Source organism: Muscardinus avellanarius (assembly GCF_963383645.1).
Source record: "Muscardinus avellanarius genome assembly, chromosome: 3".
NCBI lineage: Eukaryota > Metazoa > Chordata > Mammalia > Rodentia > Gliridae > Muscardinus > Muscardinus avellanarius.
This window is the reverse complement of record NC_137788.1, coordinates 12,190,457-12,209,440: the sequence shown is the minus strand read 5'-3', so window position 1 is coordinate 12,209,440 and position 18,984 is coordinate 12,190,457. Positions and strand designations below refer to the sequence as shown.

At 51.7% G+C, this 18,984-nt stretch overlaps 1 protein-coding gene across 2 annotated transcripts in view; it reads right to left on the bottom strand.

Moving 5' to 3' along the window:
• Window positions 1–6,079, bottom strand: part of PLEKHM2 (pleckstrin homology and RUN domain containing M2) — a gene marked incomplete at both ends in the record, with an annotated part of 42,746 nt that extends 36,667 nt beyond the window's left edge. For both annotated transcript variants that reach the window (XM_080692608.1, XM_080692609.1), the window contains one exon: window positions 6,020–6,079. In XM_080692608.1, coding sequence (XP_080548734.1) covers window positions 6,020–6,079 — 60 coding nt within the window. The remainder of the gene's footprint in view (window positions 1–6,019) is intronic.
• Between the last annotated feature and the right edge of the window lie 12,905 nt (window positions 6,080–18,984).

The window sequence follows — 18,984 nt, the reverse complement described above, 5'->3', positions numbered from 1 at the left end:
GGGGGGGAGAGGTGGACCTGCCTGTTCACTGTGACCTCCCTAGGGCCTTGGACACTGAGGATGAAGGGAAGGAGCTCAATAAAGTTGGAAATAACTGAGGCCAGGTGTGCTGGCGCGTGCCTGTGATTCTCAGCACTTGAGAGGCTGATCTTGTTTCAAAAGGGCCAGGGGTGGGGGTTGGGGGTGTGTAGCTCAGAGATAGCATGCTGAAGGTTCAATCCCTAGTACCACAGAAAAATTAAATAACTGAGCCAGGTGTGGTGGCACAGGCTTGTCATCCCAGCATTAGGGAGGCTGAGAGAGGAGAATCACGGTTCATGGACAGCCTCAGCTACTTAGGGTTCCATTCCCAGTACCGCAAAATAAATAACTAAATAACTAAATACATAAATAACTGAATACATGGACACCCGATGGGATTCAGTAGTCATATTCATTCGCTAGGCCTAATGTAACATGCAAAAACACCACTAAATAGAGATCTGGTTAGCCAGAGGCCTGGGCACATTAATTTCTCTGAAAGTGATCCCCGACCTAGCTTGGTAATGTTTTTGGGGTGCATACATGTGTACACATTTGAACTACCTCTTGTGGCCAAATCCAGCCTGCTGTCTATTTTTTTTTTTTTTTTTTGGTGGTACTGGGGGTGGAACCCAGAGGCTTTCTACCTCCGGGCCATACTCCCAGACCTTTTTTTTTTTAATTTTATTTGGAAAAAGGGTCTCACTAAGTTGCTGAAAGCCTCACTAAGTAGCTGAGGCTGGCTTCGAACCGTGCGATCCTCCTGTCTCAGCCTCCCAAGCGCGGGGATTACAAGCGTGCGCCACCAGGCCCGGCTGCTATCTATTTTTGTAAATAAAGGTTTCCTGGAACAAAGCCACATCCACTCATGTATGGTTGCTTTTGAGCTAAAAGGACAGAACTCAGTAGTTTCCAAAGACTGTATGTCCTGAAAATATTTACCAGCTGGTCTTTTAGGAGAGTTTACAGAGCAGTATAGTGTAAGACTTTCACTGAAACTGCAAGCAAATCATAACAGCAGATAACACTGTATTTCGGCCTGGTTATATGCTAGATATTGCACTAAGCACTGTAAGTATATTATCTCATCAAACTGTGATGCTGGGAGCCAGTTCTGACCGTTGCGGCTAACGGGGCTCCAGTCACGTGCCAGGGTCATCACGGTCAATGGCAAACCCCAAGGTCAAGCCAGGCCTGGGCCTCTGGACCTTTGAAACCTGCGCCTGCGTCCACCAGGCTTCCTCACGGAGCACCTTCCAGCCATAGCCGGCTGGAGCCCTGACCTCTGGAGACGAGCCCGCCTCCTCACTGTTCTCTGCAGGCCTCAGGGAGGGCCTGCTTCCTTAGGGAAGTTCCTGCTGGCTTCATTTATGTTTCTTCCCTTTCTCTGAATCCTATCAATCAATCCTATCAATCACCCTCCTTCTCTCAGGGCTTCTCTCTGCCCTAGTTATCTCCTTTCAAATTCTTGTTCCAACCAAGGAGGACCAAGGCTCCTCCTACAGCACGGAGCCATTGCTTAGACTGTACACAGATAGAACAGACCCACTCCTCAAACGTGGACGGCTGAGCCAGGCGTGGTGGTGCACACCTGCAATCCCAGTACTTGGGAGGCTGAGACAGGAGGATTGCAAGTTGGAGGCCAGTACACGGCAACTTAGCAAGACAGTTTCAAAATAAAAATGAAAAAGATTGGGTATATAGCTTAGAGGTAGAATGCCTCTGAGTTCAATCCTCAGGACCACAAAAACTAGTGCCTTCTCTCCCCTGGGGACGTCCCTATTTAGAACCACATGTCAGTCCAAAATGCCAGCACTATCCTTGCCCGGGGTGTTTTTCTCTTAATAATTCAGCAATCAAGCAACCACAGGGATCATCTTCTCTTCCTCCTCTTCCCCTTCCTCCCCCCCCCTCCTCCTCCTCCTGTACTCAGATTGAACCCAGGGGCATTCTACCTACAACCTCCAACCCCACCCCTTTCTGTTTTTTATTTTGAAACAAGGTCTCAAAAGCTGGGCATGGTGGCATATGCCTGTAATCCCAGCCTTTGGGTGGTGCAGTTTGTAATCCCAGCATGTGGAAGGCTGAGACAGGAGGATCAAGGTTTGCAGACAGCCTCAGCTACTTAGTGAGGTCCTTTGCACCTCAGTAAGACCTTGTTTCAAAATAAAGAATAAAAAAATAGGGCTGAGGGTATAGCTTGGAGGTAGAATACTCTGGGTTCCTTCCCCAGTACGCAATAAATACATACATACATACATACATACATAAAAAGAGAGAAAAAAACAAACAAACAAGGTCTCAGTGAGTTGTTGGGGGCCTAACCTGTTGAAGCTGGCTTCCAAACCTGCAATCCTTCTGTCTCAGCCTCCCAAGTTTTGGGATTACAGGCATGCACAGTTGCTCCCAAATTTCGGGATTACAGGCATGCACAGTTGCTCCCAAGTTTCGGGATTACAGGCATGCACAGTTGCTCCCAAATTTCGGGATTACAGGCATGCACAGTTGCTCCCAAATTTCGGGATTACAGGCATGCATAGTTGGTCCCAAATTTCAGGATTACAGGCATGCACAGTTGCACCCAGCTAACCACAGGATTTACTAACAGCATCTGGGGTGCTTTTGCTATTAGCTCCCTTTCTAGAACATATGGAACTTGTTTGCATTGTTCTCATTTTCGTTCAGCTGTACTATCAAGCTCCAGCTCTCTCTAGCCCCCAAGAATTCTATTTCCCCAGGAATCAGAACATAGTTTCCCTTGGATTCAGTGGATAACAGCTATTTTACTTCTCAGAGTTACAGTACACATTAGCCACTGCAAAATCTGAATGTGAAAATAACTAAACTCAACAGTACTGCTTGGGGATAATGGGCACCCTTGAGGATGCAGTTTCTGGGGGGACAGCGGGGTTTCTGGGATGATGATCATGTTCCGTTTCTCAGTCTAGATGTTGGATATTGTGGGTGTGTTCATCTTGTGAGGACTCATTAAGTTGTTTGCTTAGGATCTATGTACTCGTCCACGTGTCTATTTCAATAAAAAGTTAGAAAATACTCTTCGCAAACATGGTAGTACACGACAGATCTTTCTTTGCAGAAATACACACCTTGCCTTTGTACAACATCCTTAAACAACTGGTAAGATCATCTTACTGGCGGTAGAAGGGGTGGGAGAGGCAAAGCAACTCTCGAGGGGCTATATAACAAATTTAGATGAGACCAATATTCCAGGGCAAATGTGACCCTAAGACTCCTCGCCTGCGATGTCTATTGCTGTAAGTGACCTGATTCCTATTAGAAGCAGATACCGATTCAGAAAACCATACGGGCCAGGCATGGTGATACACGCTTGTAATTCCAGTATTTAGGAGGCTGAGACGTGAGGACTGCGGTTCGCAGACACTTCAGCTGCTTAGGGACGCACTTTACAACTCAGTGAGACCCTGTTGCAGAATAAATAATAAAAAAAAATCAGGCTGGGGGTGTAGCTCGGAGATAGAATACCCCTGAGTTCCATCCCCAGTACCACAAAAAAGAAAGAAAAAAGAAAGAAAGAAAGGAAGGAAGGAAGGAAAACCGTATGGGCTTCATGATGTAAAAATGATCTGGCAGTTGCCTAAAACAAGCACAGAAAGGAAGCGACCTGAATGCAATGGTGTCACAGAACAACCTCTAGGTGGTGAGGCACCTGGGCCTCCAGACCTTGTAAAAGCCAGGGTTTGGCTCGACCACAAACAAAAAAAGCGCTACCGCCTATTAGGACTAGGCCAGCACATGCTAAACCATACATGCCACTGTCAACGTGATTTACATTGTGCTGTGAGACGATAACGCACCAATAAAAGCACACGCACAAACACCACACGCTTTCATTAAATCTCCACGGCAACCCTGATTTTACTCCTGTTTTGCAGACGAGGAAGCCGAGGCTCGGAGAGCTTAAGCAAGCTGCCCAGGATGCGGGTTATTAATGGATAGGGAAAGGATTCGACTTCCAGGCGACCGGAACCCGCGTTCCTAACCACGGTGCCCGTCATGCCCTTGGCTGGGATGAGCCTAGGAGGAGTTTCCAGCCTCTAGTGTGCACCTTATATCTTCTGGGGTGCTTTACGGCTCAATAAAATGTGCTTGTGCAAACGCGTAATGCAAGAGCATCATTGTAAACACACCCGACTCTTTCATAAACGGCCTGATTTACAGAGTGGGTCACTGCCTGCAAAGGATCTCTGCTTACACGTGTGACAAGGGGCCCACGTCTACACCTCTCTGCTGGGAACTTTCCCCATTTATTTTGTGTAGTCCAAAAACAAAACCCTTGGGTGACCTGGAGCCATAATCAGGCCAGATGAGACTGGAAAGGTCAGCAGTCTTTTCTACTCCATTATGAAAGATGCATTGCTTTTTAATAAAGTATTTGCTTGTCCTGTGCTGCTCGAGTAAGCAAAAACTATACCGCATTGCATAAGCAAAACTCAGGAACACAAAATAAACAAAACGCTTTGTGAGAAGTGTTGGCTCACACTTGGAATCCCAGTACTTGGGAGGCTGAGATAGGAGGATCACAAGTTTATGGACAGCCTGAGCAAGTAGTGATGGAACCCAGAGGGGGCATTCTACCTCTGAGCTACACCCCCAGCCCTATCTTTTATTCTTTATTTGGAAACAGGGTCTCACTGAGTTGCAGAGGGCCTCACTAAGTAGCCGAGGCTGTCCTCAGACCGCGATCCTCCTGTCTCAGCCTCCTGAATGCTGGGATTACAAGCGTGCACCACCATGCCCAGCACAAAACCATTCTTAATGAACCTCTATGTGTCAGTTTTAGTTGTGCCTTTACAGGAATATCTAGTAAGATTATTTAGGTCTTTCCTTACTTATTTTTGATGCTGGGGGTGGAACCCAGGTGCTTCTACCTCTGAGTTGTATCTTAGCTCTTGTTTGGTTTTCTTTCCCCTCTCTTTTTTTATGGTACTGAGATTGGAACCCAGGGGCCTTCTACCTTCAGGCTACACGCCTGGACCGATTTTATTTTTTATTTAGAAACAGGGTCTAAGTTGCCAAGGCCGGCTTCGAACCTGCAATCCTGTCTCAGCTTCCCAGGTACTGGGAGTACAAGCACGAGACACCAATTCCAGCATCACGCTTCCCTTTTAAGCTACACTTAATAAAAGGAAAAACTGTTTATCTGTGTTACTTTTGAGGAATGTAAATGAGAAAATAACAATTACTTTTATATGTGGCGATTGAATTAACTCCCATGTCTTGGTTCCTTGAAGTAGTAAAAATAAACCAGTGAGCCGTTGATGGTAGCCTCGGCCTATAATCTCAGTATTGGGAGGTTGAGACAGGAGGATCCGAGGTTCAAAACCAGCCTCAACAACTTAGTGAGACTCCGTTTCAAAATAAAGTGCTCTGGGAGTATGTCAGAGGTCAGAGTAGGACCCTGGGTTCCCTCCCCAGTACAAACGGGTGGGGAAGGCTAGTGAGTCTTTCTAGGACCCAAGTCATCGGCCCTCTTGAGAGTTTCTGAGATGGTGGGGGGAGCCAGGAATTCAAGACAGGGGAACGACCCTATCTAGCGTCCATCTGGGTTTCCAGTGATAATGAATTCTCCCTTCTAGCCTGGGACCCTTTCAGAGGAGCTGACTTGGTCACAAACACACGCCCTTGACAGGTAACCACCATCACCCGACCCCGGCGGCCAAGCCCCCGGCCCGCTCGGGAGGACCACCATGGGAGGACCGCCATGGGAGGACCACCGTCCCCAAAGAATCCCAGCTACTTTAGGCTCTCCACCGGACTCCGCCCGCGCCCCCGGAGGCCGCCACTCCCGGGCGAGGTCGCCGCGGGCCTCGGGACCCCGAGGGCGGGCACCTGGCGCCGCGCATCGCGGGCACCGGGCCGCAGGTGCCGCTCCCTCGGGGCCGCCGCCCGGGGCGCCCAGGATGCGGAGCCCAACTTTACGAAGCGCCGGGGCCGGGAGGGCGGAGGCCGCGCTCACCTTCTTCACCGACAGCGAGATGTTCTCCAGGATCCGGTCCTTCACCTCCCGCGGCTCCATGGCGCCGCCGCCCCCGCCGCCGCCGCCCCGCCGCCGCCGCCCGCGCCGGGGCCCGGGGGCCGCCGCCAACCGCTGCCGCCGGCCGTGCGGGGGCTCCGTGGTGCCGGCCGCGGGCCCCGCCCGCTCCGCCCGACCCGACCCCGCGGCGAGCGCGGCCGGCGGGAGGAGGGAGGAGGGGGGAGGGAGGAGGGAGGAGGGGGGAGGGAGGAGCGGCGGGAGGAGCGCGGAGCGCGGCCGCAGGAACTGATGTCAGGAGGGGCGGCGCCAGGGCCCGCCGCGACGGCCGCGCCGCTGCCTGCTGTTTGGGGATCCCCGCACCAGACCCCGGCCTCCCTCAGGGACCCCGGGACCCCAAGACCCGACCCCGGGACCCCAAGACCCGACCCCGGCCCGGACCCCTCAAAGACCTCGGGACCCCAAGACTCGACCCCGGGACCCCAAGACCCGACCCCGGCCCGGACCCCTCAAAGACCTCGGGACCCCAAGACCCGACCCCGGGACCCCAAGACCCGACCCCGGCCCGGACCCCTCAAAGACCTCGGGACCCCAAGACCCGACCCCGGGACCCCAAGACCCGACCCCGGCCCGGACCCCTCAAAGACCTCGGGACCCCAAGACCCGACCCCGGGACCCCAAGACCCGACCCCGGCCCGGACCCCTCAAAGACCTCGGGACCCCAAGACCCGACCCCGGGACCCCAAGACCCGACCCCGGCCCAGACCCCTCAAAGACCTTGGGACCCCAAGACTCGACCCCGGGACCCCAAGACCCGGACCCCTTATAGACCTCCGGAACCCAAGACTCGACCCCGGGACCCCAAGACCCGACCCTGGCCCGGACCCCCTATAGACCTCGGGACCCCAAGACCCAACCCCGGTCCGGCTCCTTCAAAGACTTCATGACCCCAAGACTCGACCCCGGGACCCCAAGACCCGACCCTGGCCTGGCCCCCTCAAAAACCTCTGGACCCCAAGACTCGACCCCGACACCCCAAGACCCGACCCCGGCCTGGCCCCCTTGTAGACCTCGGGACCCCAAGACTCGACCCCAGGACCCCAAGATGCACCCCGGCCCGGCTCCCTCAAAAACCTCATGACCCCAAGACTTGACCCAAGGTTCCTAAAACCGGCCCCGGCCTCCCTCAGAGACCTCGGGACCCCAAAGCCCGACCCCGTCTGGCTCCTTCAAAGACCTCAAGATCCCAAGACTTGACCCCAGGACCCCAAGACCCAACCCAGTCCCAGCCCCCTCAAAGACCTCGGGACCCCAAGACCCGACCCTGGCCTGGTCCCCTTATAGACCTCAGGACCCCAAGATTTGATCCAGGGACCCCAAGACCCAGCCCAGCTCCCTCAAAGACCTCAGGACCCCAAGACTTGACCCCAGGACCCCAAGACCTGACCCCGGCCCGACCCCCTTATAGACCTCAGGACCCCAAGATCCGACCCCGGCCCGACTCCCTCAAAGACCTTGGGACCCCAAGACTAGACACCAGGACCCCAAGACTGGCCCCTGGCCTCCCTCAGAGATCCCAGGACCCCAAGACTGGTCCCTGGCCTCCTCAGAGACCCTGGGACCCCAAGAAAGGATCCCAGCCTTCCTCAAAGATCTCAGGATCCCAAGACTAGACCCCAGGACCCCAGGACCAGCTCCCGGCCTCTCTCAGAGGCCCCGGAACCTCAAGACCCAACCCTGCCAGGTCCCCTCAGAGACCTCGGGACCCCAAGACAAGACCCCAGCCTTCCTCAAAGACCTCGGGACCTCAAAACCAGCCCCCGGGCTCCTCAAAGACCCTGGGACCCCAAGACCAGCCCCTGACCTCCCTCAGAGACCCCAGGACTCCAAGACCCGACCCCAGGACCCCAAAACCAGCCTCTGGGGCCCCCAGAACCCCAAGGCAGGACCCAGCCTCCCTCAAAGACCTCGGGACCACAAGACTGGCTCCTGGCCTCCCTCAGAAACCCTGGGACCCCAAGACCCTAACTCAGCCCCCTCAGAGACCCCAGGACCCCAAGACCTGACCCTGAGACCCTAAGACCAGCCCCCAGCCTCCCTCAGATGCAGAAACCCCAAGACCCAAACCCATCCTGGCCCCCTCAGAGATCCCGGGACTCCAAGACAGGAGGACCCCAGCTTCCCTCAAAGACCTCGGGACCCCAAGACCGGCCCTCAGCCTCCCTCAGAGACTCCAACCCCAAGACCCGACCCAGCCTTGCACCCTCAGAGACCCCAGGACCCGACCCCGGCCCCCTCAGAGACACTGGGACCCCAAGAGAGGACCCTAGCCTCCCTCAAAGACCTCGGGACTCCAAGACCAGCCCAGCTTCCTTCAGAGACCCCGGGACCCCAAGACCCAACCCCAGCCTCCCTCAAAGACCCATAGACCCCAAGACCAGTCCCCAGCCTCCATCAAAAACTTCAGGACCCACAAGACGGGAGCCTAGCCTCCCTCAAAGACCTCAGGACCCCAAGACCCGACCCCAGACCCACAAGACAGGACCTCAGCCTCCCTCAAAGACCCTGGAACCCCAAGGCCCGACCCCAGACCCACAAGATAGGACTCTGGCCTCCCTCAAAGACCCCAGGACCCCAAGACCCAACCCCAGGATCCATAAGACAAGACCCCGGCCTCCCTCAAAGTCCCCAAGACCCCCCAAACCAGCCCCCCAATGGCCCCCTCAGAGACCCTGGGACCCCAAGACCCAACCCTGGCCTGGCCTCAGAGACCCTGGGACCCTGGCCTGGCCACCTCCGAGACCCTGGGCCCCAGGCACCGCAAGACAGGACGCCTGGCCTCCCTTAAAGACTCTGGGAGAGCCAGGCATGGTGGCACACGCTTACAATCCCAGCATTCAGGAGGCTGAGACAGGAGAATTGTGCAGATTGGAAGCCAGCCTCAGTTACTTAGGCCCTTTGCGACTCAGTGAGACCTTGTTTCAAAATAAAGAATAAAAAGTAGGGCTGGGGGTGTTGCTCAGGGGTAGAATGACCCTGTGTTCCATCCCAGTACCACAAAAGAAAAAGAGAGAAAGAAAGAAAGAAAGAAAGAAAGGAAGGAAGGAAGGAAGGAAGGAAGGAAGGAAGGAAGGAAGGAAGGAAGGAAGACTGGGACACCCAGGACCTGACAGGCCTGACCCCTTCCCAGACCCAAGGACCCACAAGACAGGACTCCAAGTCCTGCCCTCAGCCCCCTCTGAGACCACAGGACCTGCAAGACCAGAGCCTGTCCTGTCTTGGGGACCCTGGAACCCACAAAGTCCCAGGCCTGTCCCCACTCAGAGACTCCGGGGTCTGACATAGACCAGCGCCAGATCCCCTCTCAGAGACCTAGGGGCCCTGCACAGACAGAACTGTCCCCCACTCAGAGGCCCCCGGGTCCTGACCAACCCCTGCCAGCCAGAGGCCCCCTCAGCCCACAGATCCACCTGTCCCCACCCTGCTGGACCCTAAGGGCAGCCTAAGGCCCAGCACAAAACACTTGGCCCTGCCTCCAAAGCTCAGGCCACCTTGCCCCACCTGGCCGGCAGCTCCAGTTCCTTGTGCTCAGTGCCAGCCCTGTACCACAGGCGGCTGCGGGTTCCTGGCAGCCTCTTCACCTCACCCCACCTTCAGACCTAAAGCCCTTCTCACTACTGACCCACTTCTGTGTGTATGTGTGTGGTACCGGGGATGGAACCCAGGGGCATTCACCCCTAGGTTGGGTGGGAGTCACACACACCCCCAGCCTATTTTATATTTTTATTTTGAAACAGGGTCTCTGTAGGTTGATGAGAGGCTCACTATTTGCTGAGGCTGGCCATGAACCTGTGATCTCCTGTCTCAGCCTCCCAAGTACTGGGACTACAGGCATGGACTACCACATTTTTTTTTGTTATGTGGCTAGATTGGGGAATACAATAAATTCAGGAAAAGGAAAGAAGCACTCTGGGGCTGGCTCCTCTGGGCCTCGGGTGGGAGTTCTTAATCCAGGCAATGGAGATGTGTTAAGTGTTAACTATACGCCGTGCACTTAACCACGTACAAGTGGCTCCTATAGGCTTGTACAGCCCTGTGTGTCCGGATGGAGACACTGAGAGATAAGAGTTAAGTAATTTGCCTACAGTCATACTGCATGTGGTACCCAGGTACCAACCCAGGCGTTTGGCTCCAGAAACCATTTGTCTGCTTTTGAGTGCCAAGGACCCCTTTCCATTTTTGCAGACTGTCTGGGAGGCGACCCTTAAGAACCTGGTCTACAGCCGGGCGTGGTGGCGCAGGCTTGTAATCCCCGCGCTTGGGAGGCTGAGACAGGAGGATCGCACGGGTTCGAAGCCAGCCTCAGCTACTTAGTGAGGCTCTCAGCAACTTAGTGAGACCTTGTTTCCAAATAAAATATAAAATGGGTCTGGGAGTATAGCCCGGAAGTAGAAATCCTCTGGGTTCCACCCCCAGTACCACCAAAAAAAGAACCTGGTCTAATGTTTAGGGAAAGAAAAATCTCGATGGCAACTAAACCCAGGACATTGTGTTATTGGTACTGAATTCGGGAAAATAAGAGAAAGTCTCTGTGGAGCTGGGCACAGGGCAGAATAGGGACAGATGGGATCCAGGGTGCAGTCACCGGGTAGATAAGGAAAAGATTGCGTGAGGTTAGAGGGCAGGTTGAGTGACGAAAGATATAGCCAGGTGTCCAAAGGCATCTGTGGCGAGCAGGAGAGTCAGCCTGAAAGGACCGGCATCACTGTGCGTCCTGCATCCTTCCCACCCCATCCTGGCTGGGGTGCCTGCGGGCCCCAACATGTCGGCTGCAGCGCCCGCTCGTGAGAACCCATTCTGCTCAGAGTTGAACCAACAAGCGTCGTGACCCTTCCTCCTGTGGAATAGCTGCTAGAACAGCTCCTACCATTGGCGGTTTGTGGCTTGGGCACACGGCAGGCTCAACAGGTCTCCTTTTCCCTGGCTGCACCCCTGGCCAGTGAGGTCTAAAGGTGCTGACTCTCTGCCACGTTATCTTCCTCGGCACACGCTGGGGCATGGCCACATCAGACTTCTTAGAACATTCAGAGGAGCGTTGGGTCTCACCGTCTACCCGATCCCTAAGATTTGCGTGAGTGGGTGAGAGGCGACTTCTTGCAGGGAAGGAGAGAGGGCCAAGTTTACATTAGTGTGCAGATAACTGTTCCACGTACAGTGTTCAAACATTCAGCGAGCATCCTGCCTGTCAGAGTCCTGGGGTACTGGGGATGTAGCTCATTGGTGAAGTGCTTGTCTAGCATGCATGAGACCCCGGGCTCAATTCCCAGCATCAATAAACCATCCTGCAAACAAACAAACAAACAAACAAACAAACAAACAAACAAGCAAAGAGAGCGTAACTGAATGAGAAATGTTGGTACACACCTGTAATCCCAATAAAATAGAGGCTGAGTCAGGAGGATCGCAGGTTTGAGGCCAGCCCCAGCAACTTAGCCAGGCCCTCGTCACCCTGGCAAGACCTTCTTTCGAATTTTAAAAATAAGCCAGGCATGGTGGCGCACGCTTGTCATCCCATCATTTGGGAGGCTGAAATAGGAGGGTTGTGGTTCGCAGCTTCAGCTACTTAGTGAGGTCCTTTACAACTCAATGAGACCTTGTTTCAAAATAAGAAATAAGGAGCCGGGCGTGGTGGCGCACGCTTGTAATCCCAGCGCTTGGGAGGCTGAGACAGGAGGATCACACAGGTTCGAAGCCAGCCTCAGCTACTTAGTGAGGCTCTCAGCAACTTAGTGAGACCCTGTTTCCAAATAAAAGTATAAAATAGGTCTGGGAGTATAGCCCGGAGGTAGAAAGCCCCTGGGTTCTACCCCCAGTACCACCAAAAAAAAAAAAAAAAGAAAAAAGGAAAACAGAATACCTGAAAAATACAGTATGCCCGTCAGTCCTGTTGTTGGAGTCATTAAGTTGGGATGGAAGCCCATTCATGATTGCACAACACTGCGCTGATCACATGGGGTGCATGGGACTCTGAGTCAAAGCACTGAGAACCAGAAGCCGCCCCGACTCATGCCAGGCCTCGGGCAAGTCACTCCCTTAGTTTCCAAATCAGTGACAGATTTTCTCCTCCTCCTCTTCTTTCTTCCTCCTCCTCCTTTTTTTTTTTTTTTTTTTTTTGGGTCCTGGATGCTGAGATTACAAGCGTGCGCCACCACGCCCGGCTCCCAGCCCTTTTTGTTATTCTTTTTTTTTTGTATGTGTGTGTGTGGGTCTGGGGATGGAACCCAGGGGCATTCGACCTCTGAGCTACACCCCCTGCCCTATTTTTATTCTTTATTTTATTTTATTTTTTGGTGGTACTGGGGTGAAACCCAGAGGCTTTCTACCTCCAAGCTATACTCCCAGACCTATTTTCTATTTTATTTGGAAACAGGGTCTCACTAGGTTGCTGAGAGCCTCACTAAGTAGCTGAGGCTGGCTTCGAACCTGCGCGATCCTCCTGTCTCAGCCTCCCAAGCGCGGGGATTACAAGCGTGCGCCACCACACCCGGCTTTATTCTTTATTTTTGAAACAGGGTCTCACTCAGTTGCAGAGGGCCTCACTATCTAGCTGAGGCTGACTGCGAACCCGGATCCTCTTCTCTCAACCTCCCAAGTACTGGGAAATCAAGTGTGGGCCACCACGCCCCAGTTTGAGACTCTTTTTCAAAGTAAAAAATAAATAGGAGCCGGGAGTGGTGGCTCACGCTTGTAATCCCAGCATTTGAGAGGCTGAGACTGGAGGATCGTGGTTCGCGGACAGCCTCAGTTACTTAGTGAGGCCCTCTGCAACTCAGTGAGACCTGGTTTCAAAATAAAGAATAAAAAATAGGGCAGGGGGTGTAGCTCGGAGGTCGAATGCCCCTGGGTTCCATCCCCAGACCCGCAAAAAAAAAAATAAATAAATAAAAATAAATAAATAAATAAATAAATATGGCTGGGGGTGTCGCTTAGTGGTCTAACACCCCTGGGTTCAAGCCCCAGTTCTGCAAAAATAGTTTTAAGTGCTCAGTCCTTCCTCATTATTGTCTAGTTGGCAAGAAAGTTTGGTAAAAATTGGGTAAAAGTTTGGTAAAAACCCTTCTAGCTTGAGCGCCTCCAACAGCATTCGGGAATGAAAGCTGTCCACTCTTCGTTGACCTCCAAGGCCTCTGGGGACCTGACCCGGCCTCCCTCCCTCCCTCATCTCCTGACCTCTCCGCCAGTGGATTCCAGCCCCAGACAACCTTCTGTTTCTGAGAGTCTTTGCTGAGGGTGGTCTTCCCCAGGGTCCGCCGTCTCCAGCTGACCTGGAACATCTGCTCTTTCCACCGTAAGAGCTCCGTAGCCGGGTGCGGTGCTGGGCTCCGTTTCCCAGCACCCTTTGCAGCACACTCTGTACAATACAGTCCCCTCCAATGGACTGCGGCGCCTGATGAAGCGATCCGTCCTGGGTGGGGCATGCCCAGCCCAGGTGAGTGGCGAGCCCTCTTCCAAGGTCTGGGAGTGAGACACAGTGTCCTAGGTGGTGGCTGGTGCTAAGGGGGAAAGTGAAAGGAAGTAAAATGGGGTGGTGGGGGCAGGGCTCTGATTTTAGATAAAGCAGCCAGAGAAGGCATCACGGGGTGATATTCAAGCCCAAAAGAAGTGAGCAACCACGAAGATGTCTGGGGAAAGAACATTCCAGGCCGAGCTCCACGGCCTGGAGATGGGTAGGTAAAGAGTATTCAGGAATAGGGAGGCCAGGGCAGCTCAGAGCTGGGGAAGGAGAGGAAGCAGGAGGAGAAAGCAAAGGAAATATGGGGGCTTTGGAGGCCTCAGAGAGGCTCTTGCTGGGTGTGGTGACGCACGCCTGCAGTCCTAGTACTTGGGGGGCTGAGACAGAATTGGAGGTTCGAGGCCAGCCTCAGCAATTTAGGACCTCAACAACTTAGTGAAACCCTGTTTCCAAATAAAAAATGAAATAGTAAACTATGCATGGTGGCGCACGCTTGTAATCCCAATACTTGGGAGGCTGAGACAGAAGGATCAGGGTTCACGGCCAGCCTCAGCTACTGACTGAGTCTCTTTGCAACTCAGTAAGACCTTGTTTCTTTTTTTTTTTCTTTTTGCAGATCTGGGGATGGAACTCAGGGGCATTTGACCTCTGAGCTACACCCCCTGCCTTATTTTTTATTCTTTATTTTGAAACCGGGTCTCACTGAGTTGCAGAGGGCCTCACTAAGTAGCTGAGGCTGTCCACGAACCGCAATCCTCCAGGTCTCAGCCTCCCGAATGCTGGGATTACAAGCGTGCGCCACCACGCCCGGCTAAGACCTTGTTTCAAAATAATTAAAAATGAGCCGGGTGCGGTGGCGCACGCTTGTAATCCCCGCGCTTGGGAGGCTGAGACAGGAGGATCGCACGGGTTCGAAGCCAGCCTCAGCTACTTAGTGAGGCTCTCAGCAACTTAGTGAGACCCTGTTTCCAAATGAAATATAAATGGGTCTGGGAGTATAGCCCGGAGGTAGAAAGCCTCTGGGTTCCACCCCCAGTACCACCAAAAATAAATAAATAAATAAATAAACCTCACATTAAAAAAAATAATAATTAAAAATAATTAAAAATGGGGCTGGGGGTATAGCTCGGAGGTAGAATGCCCCTGGGTTCCATCCCCAGTACCACAAAAAAAAAAAAAAAAAGAAAGGAATAAAAAATAGGGCTGGGGATATAGCTTAAAGGTAGAAAGCCCTTGGGTTCAATCCCCAGTAACACACACACACACACACACACACACACACACACACACACACACACCACAGTATCAATAAATAAATAAATACTCTGGTTTGTGCTTTTTTTTTCTCTTTCTTTTTTTTTTTTTTTTTTTTAAGGGTCTCACTAAGTAGTTTGGGTTGGCCACGAACCTGCGATCCTCCTATCTCAGACTCCCAAGTACCAAGCTTACCTGCGTGTACCAGGCCCGGCTTCTGGTTTGTACTTGGAGATGGGCACAGGTTTGAACGAGAGGCCCAAATTGAATAAAATCCTGCAGGCTACTGTGCACAGGACAAAACTCAGGTAGACAAGGGCAGGGACCCCCGTAGACCATCGAAATGACCCAGGTGACAGGGAATGATGCCTGGGACCCGACTGCTAGAAAGGAGCAGAATTCTTTTTTTTTTTTTTTTTTTTTTTGCAGTACTGGGGATGGAACCTGAGACATTCTACCTCCAAGCTACACCCTCAGCCCTATTTTTTATTCTTTATTTTTAAAACAGGGTCTAAGCCGGGCGTGGTGGCGCACACTTGTAATCCCAGCATTAGGGAGGCTGAGACCAGAGAATCGTGGTTCGTGAATAGCCTCAGCTACTTAGTGAGGCCCTCTGCAAGTCAGTGAGACCCGGTTTCAAAATAAAGAATAAAAAATTGGACAGGGGTGTAGCTCGGAGGTCAAATGCCCCTGGGTTCCATCCACAGACCCTCAAAAAAAAAAAAAGTTTACAACAGGGTCTCACTGAATTGCAAAGGGCCTCGCTAAGTAGCTGAGGCTGGCAGCGAACCAACATCCTCTTGTTTCAGCCTCCCAAATGCTGGGATTACAAGCGTGCGCCACCATGCCTAGCTATTTTTATTATTTAAAAATTTTTTAAATTTAAAAAAATTTTTTTTGTGGTACAAGCCGGGCGTGGTGGCGCACTCTTGTAATGCCCGCGCTTGGGAGGCTGAGACAGGAGGATCACGCAGGTTCGAAGCCAGCCTCCGCTACTTAGTGAGGCTCTCGGCAACTTAGTGAGACCCTGTTTCCAAATAAAATATAAAATGGGTCTGGGAGTATAGCCCGGAGGTAGAAAGCCTCTGGGTTCCACCCCCAGTACCACACACACAAAATAATTTTTTTGTGGTACTGAGGATTGACCCCAAGGGCATTATATCTCTGAGCTATACCCCAACCTAGTTTTTATTCTTTCTTTCTTTCTTTCTTTCTTTCTTTCTTTCTTTCTTTCTTTCTTTCTTTAATTTATTTTTGTGTGAGTCTGGGAATGGAACCCAGAGGCATTTGACCACCGAGCTACATCCCCTGCCCAATTTTTTATTCTTTATTTTGAAACAGTGTCTCACTAAGTAGCTGAAGCTGGCTGTGAACCTGTGATCCTCCTGACTCAGCCTTCCAAGTACTGGGATTGTGAGGGTATGCCACCACACTTGGCTATTTATTTATTTATTTATTTATTTATTTATTTATTTTTGTGGCTGGGGATGGAACCCAGGGACATTCTACCCCCAGTGTACACCCTCAGCCCTATTTTTTATTCTTTATTTTGAAACAGGGTCCCACTGAGTTGTGGAGAGTCTCACTAGGTATCCGAGGCTGTCCGTGAACCTCGATCCTCCTGTCTCCGCCTCCCAAGCGCGGGGATTACAAGCGTGCGCCACCACTTTATTTTTTATTTTGAAATAGAGTCTTGCTAGGTTGTTTGAGTGTGTGGCTACGTTGCTGAGACTGATTTAGGATGGTTGACAGGAAGGAGTCAAGGCTTTAGAATATGCAGCTAGAAGAAGGAATTTAACAGTGTGTGTGTGTGTGTGTGTGTGTGTGTGTGTGTGTGTGTGTGTCTAGGTGTAGGGATTACACACAGGGATGTTCTACCTCTGTGGTACACCCCTAGCCCTATTTTATTTTTTATTTTTCGTACTGGAGATTGAACCCAGGGGCATTCTACCTCTGAGCCAATCCTCCCTTCCTCCCTCCCTCTCTGTCTGTGTTTTGGGAGTGGGTGCCAGGGATGAAGCTGAGTGTGTCGCACACTCTGGACAAGTGCTCTCCACTGAACTACACCCCTAGCCCATTTTAACTTTTCGAGACGGTCTCCCTGTTGCCCAGGCTAGCCTGGTCCTTGTGATCCTCCGCTTCAGCATCCCAGGTGGCTGGAATTCCAGGCTGTTCACTTCCCAGGGGAGTCTGAGAGGCGCAGGTTGGGCGTGGTGGAGTACTGGCCAAGGTGCTTTAAAATAAAGAATAAAAGCCGGGCGTGGTGGCGCACGCTTGTCATCCCAGCATTTGGGAGACTGAGACAGGAGGATGGCGCAGGTTCGAAGCCAGCCTCGGCTACTTAGTGAGGCTCTGGGCAACTTAGTGAGACCCTGTTTCCAAATAAAATATAAAATAGATCTGGGAGTATCGCCTGGAGGTAGAAAAGCCCCTGGGCTCCACCCCCAGTACCACACACACACAAAAGCTTCGATTTCATATACATATCCAGAGTTGAACAGGGAGAATAATGGCTTTTGATGATTTTCTACAGGGAAGAACCCCGAATTAGCTTTGTTGCTTTAGGACAAACCTCACAGATAAAGACTGGTAGTTGGTTAATCCCATTAGTACACACCTAGCTCTGAACAAGCAAGCAGTGTCTGGTAACAATACAGCCTTTTTATGTAAGATGGCAATACGCTCTGCTTAGCTTGTTAAGCTTTTTTTTTTTTTTTTTTTGATGGTACTGGAGATTTTACTGGGATATGTTACCACTGAGTCATACCCTCATCTCTTCTTATTTTTTGTTCATTTATTGATTATTTGTGGTCCTGGGGATCGAACCTAAGGGCATTCTAGAGCAGAGTTACACTCCGGGCTGTTTTGTATTTTTAATTTTGAAATAGGGTCTTGCTAAATTGCAGAGGTTGGCTTTGAACCTATGATCCTCCTGTCTCAGCCCCAAGTACTGGGATTGCTGGCGTGCACCAGTACGCCCAGCTTCAACCCTTTTTATTTTGAAACAGGGCCTTGCGAAGTTGCCCAGGCTGGCCTCCAACGTTTGCTCCTCTGGGTTATAGGTGTGTGCCACCATGCTGGGCTTAAGAAGCTGGGGTTATAGGTATGTGCCACCATGCTGGGCTTATCCTTTTTTTTTTTTTTTTTTTTTTTGGTGGTGGTACTGGGGTTCCTGGAAACCCTTCTACCTCTGGGCTATGCTCCCGGACATGTATTTTTTAGATTTTTATTTGGAAACAGGGTCTCTTAAGCTAGCGCGGCTGGCTTCGAACCTGGGTGATCCTCCTGTCTCCGCCTCCCAAGCGCGGGGATGACAAGCGTGGGCACCGCGCCGGCTTCTTATCCTTTCCTGTAGGCGTCTTCCTCCGCTCTCCCTCCTTTCCTCCCTCTGTCCTTCTTTCTTTCTTGGATGAGAGATCTCTTTGGCTCACAGCCTCAAAGGTTTTGGCTCATGGCTGGCTGGTTCTGTTGCTCTGGGCCAATGGTGAGCCAGAGTATGTATCATGGCACAGCAGGGCACAGGAGGGAACTGCCCACCTATGGCGGCTGCCAGACAGGAAGGCGAGAGGGAGAGAGAGAGAGCGAGAGGGAGGGAGCTGGAGGCATTCTACTTTTGAGCCGTACCTCCAGCCCCATTTTCTTTTCTTTTTTCTTTTTTTTTGTGGTACTAGATTGAACCCAGGGGTATTTTACCTTTGAACTATATACTTCCAGCCCTATGTTACTTTACAGGTTTGTTTTTGTTGCTGTTGTTTTGTTTTGTTTCGGAACTGGGGACTGAACGCGGAGGCATTTTACTTCTAAGTTATACCAAGAGCCTGATTTTATTTCTTATTTGGAAACAGGGTCTTACTAAGTTGTGGAAGGCCTCACTAAGTTGCTGAGGCTGGCCTTGAACATGCAATCCTCCTGTCTCAGCCTCCCAAGTACCAAGATTACATGCTTATGCAACCGTGCCTGGCTTCCTTTTTTTTTATTATTATTTTGTTATTAGGGATTGAACCTAGGTATATTCTACTTGGGGCTACACCCCCGGCCCTATTTGGGGGCTAAACCCAGGGGCATTCTACTTCTGATCTATACCCCCGGGCCTTTCTTCATTTTTTACTTTGAAACAGGATTTCTCCACTGTCTCAGTTTCCCAAGTACTGGTAGACAGGTATATGCTAATTCTTATCCTTTT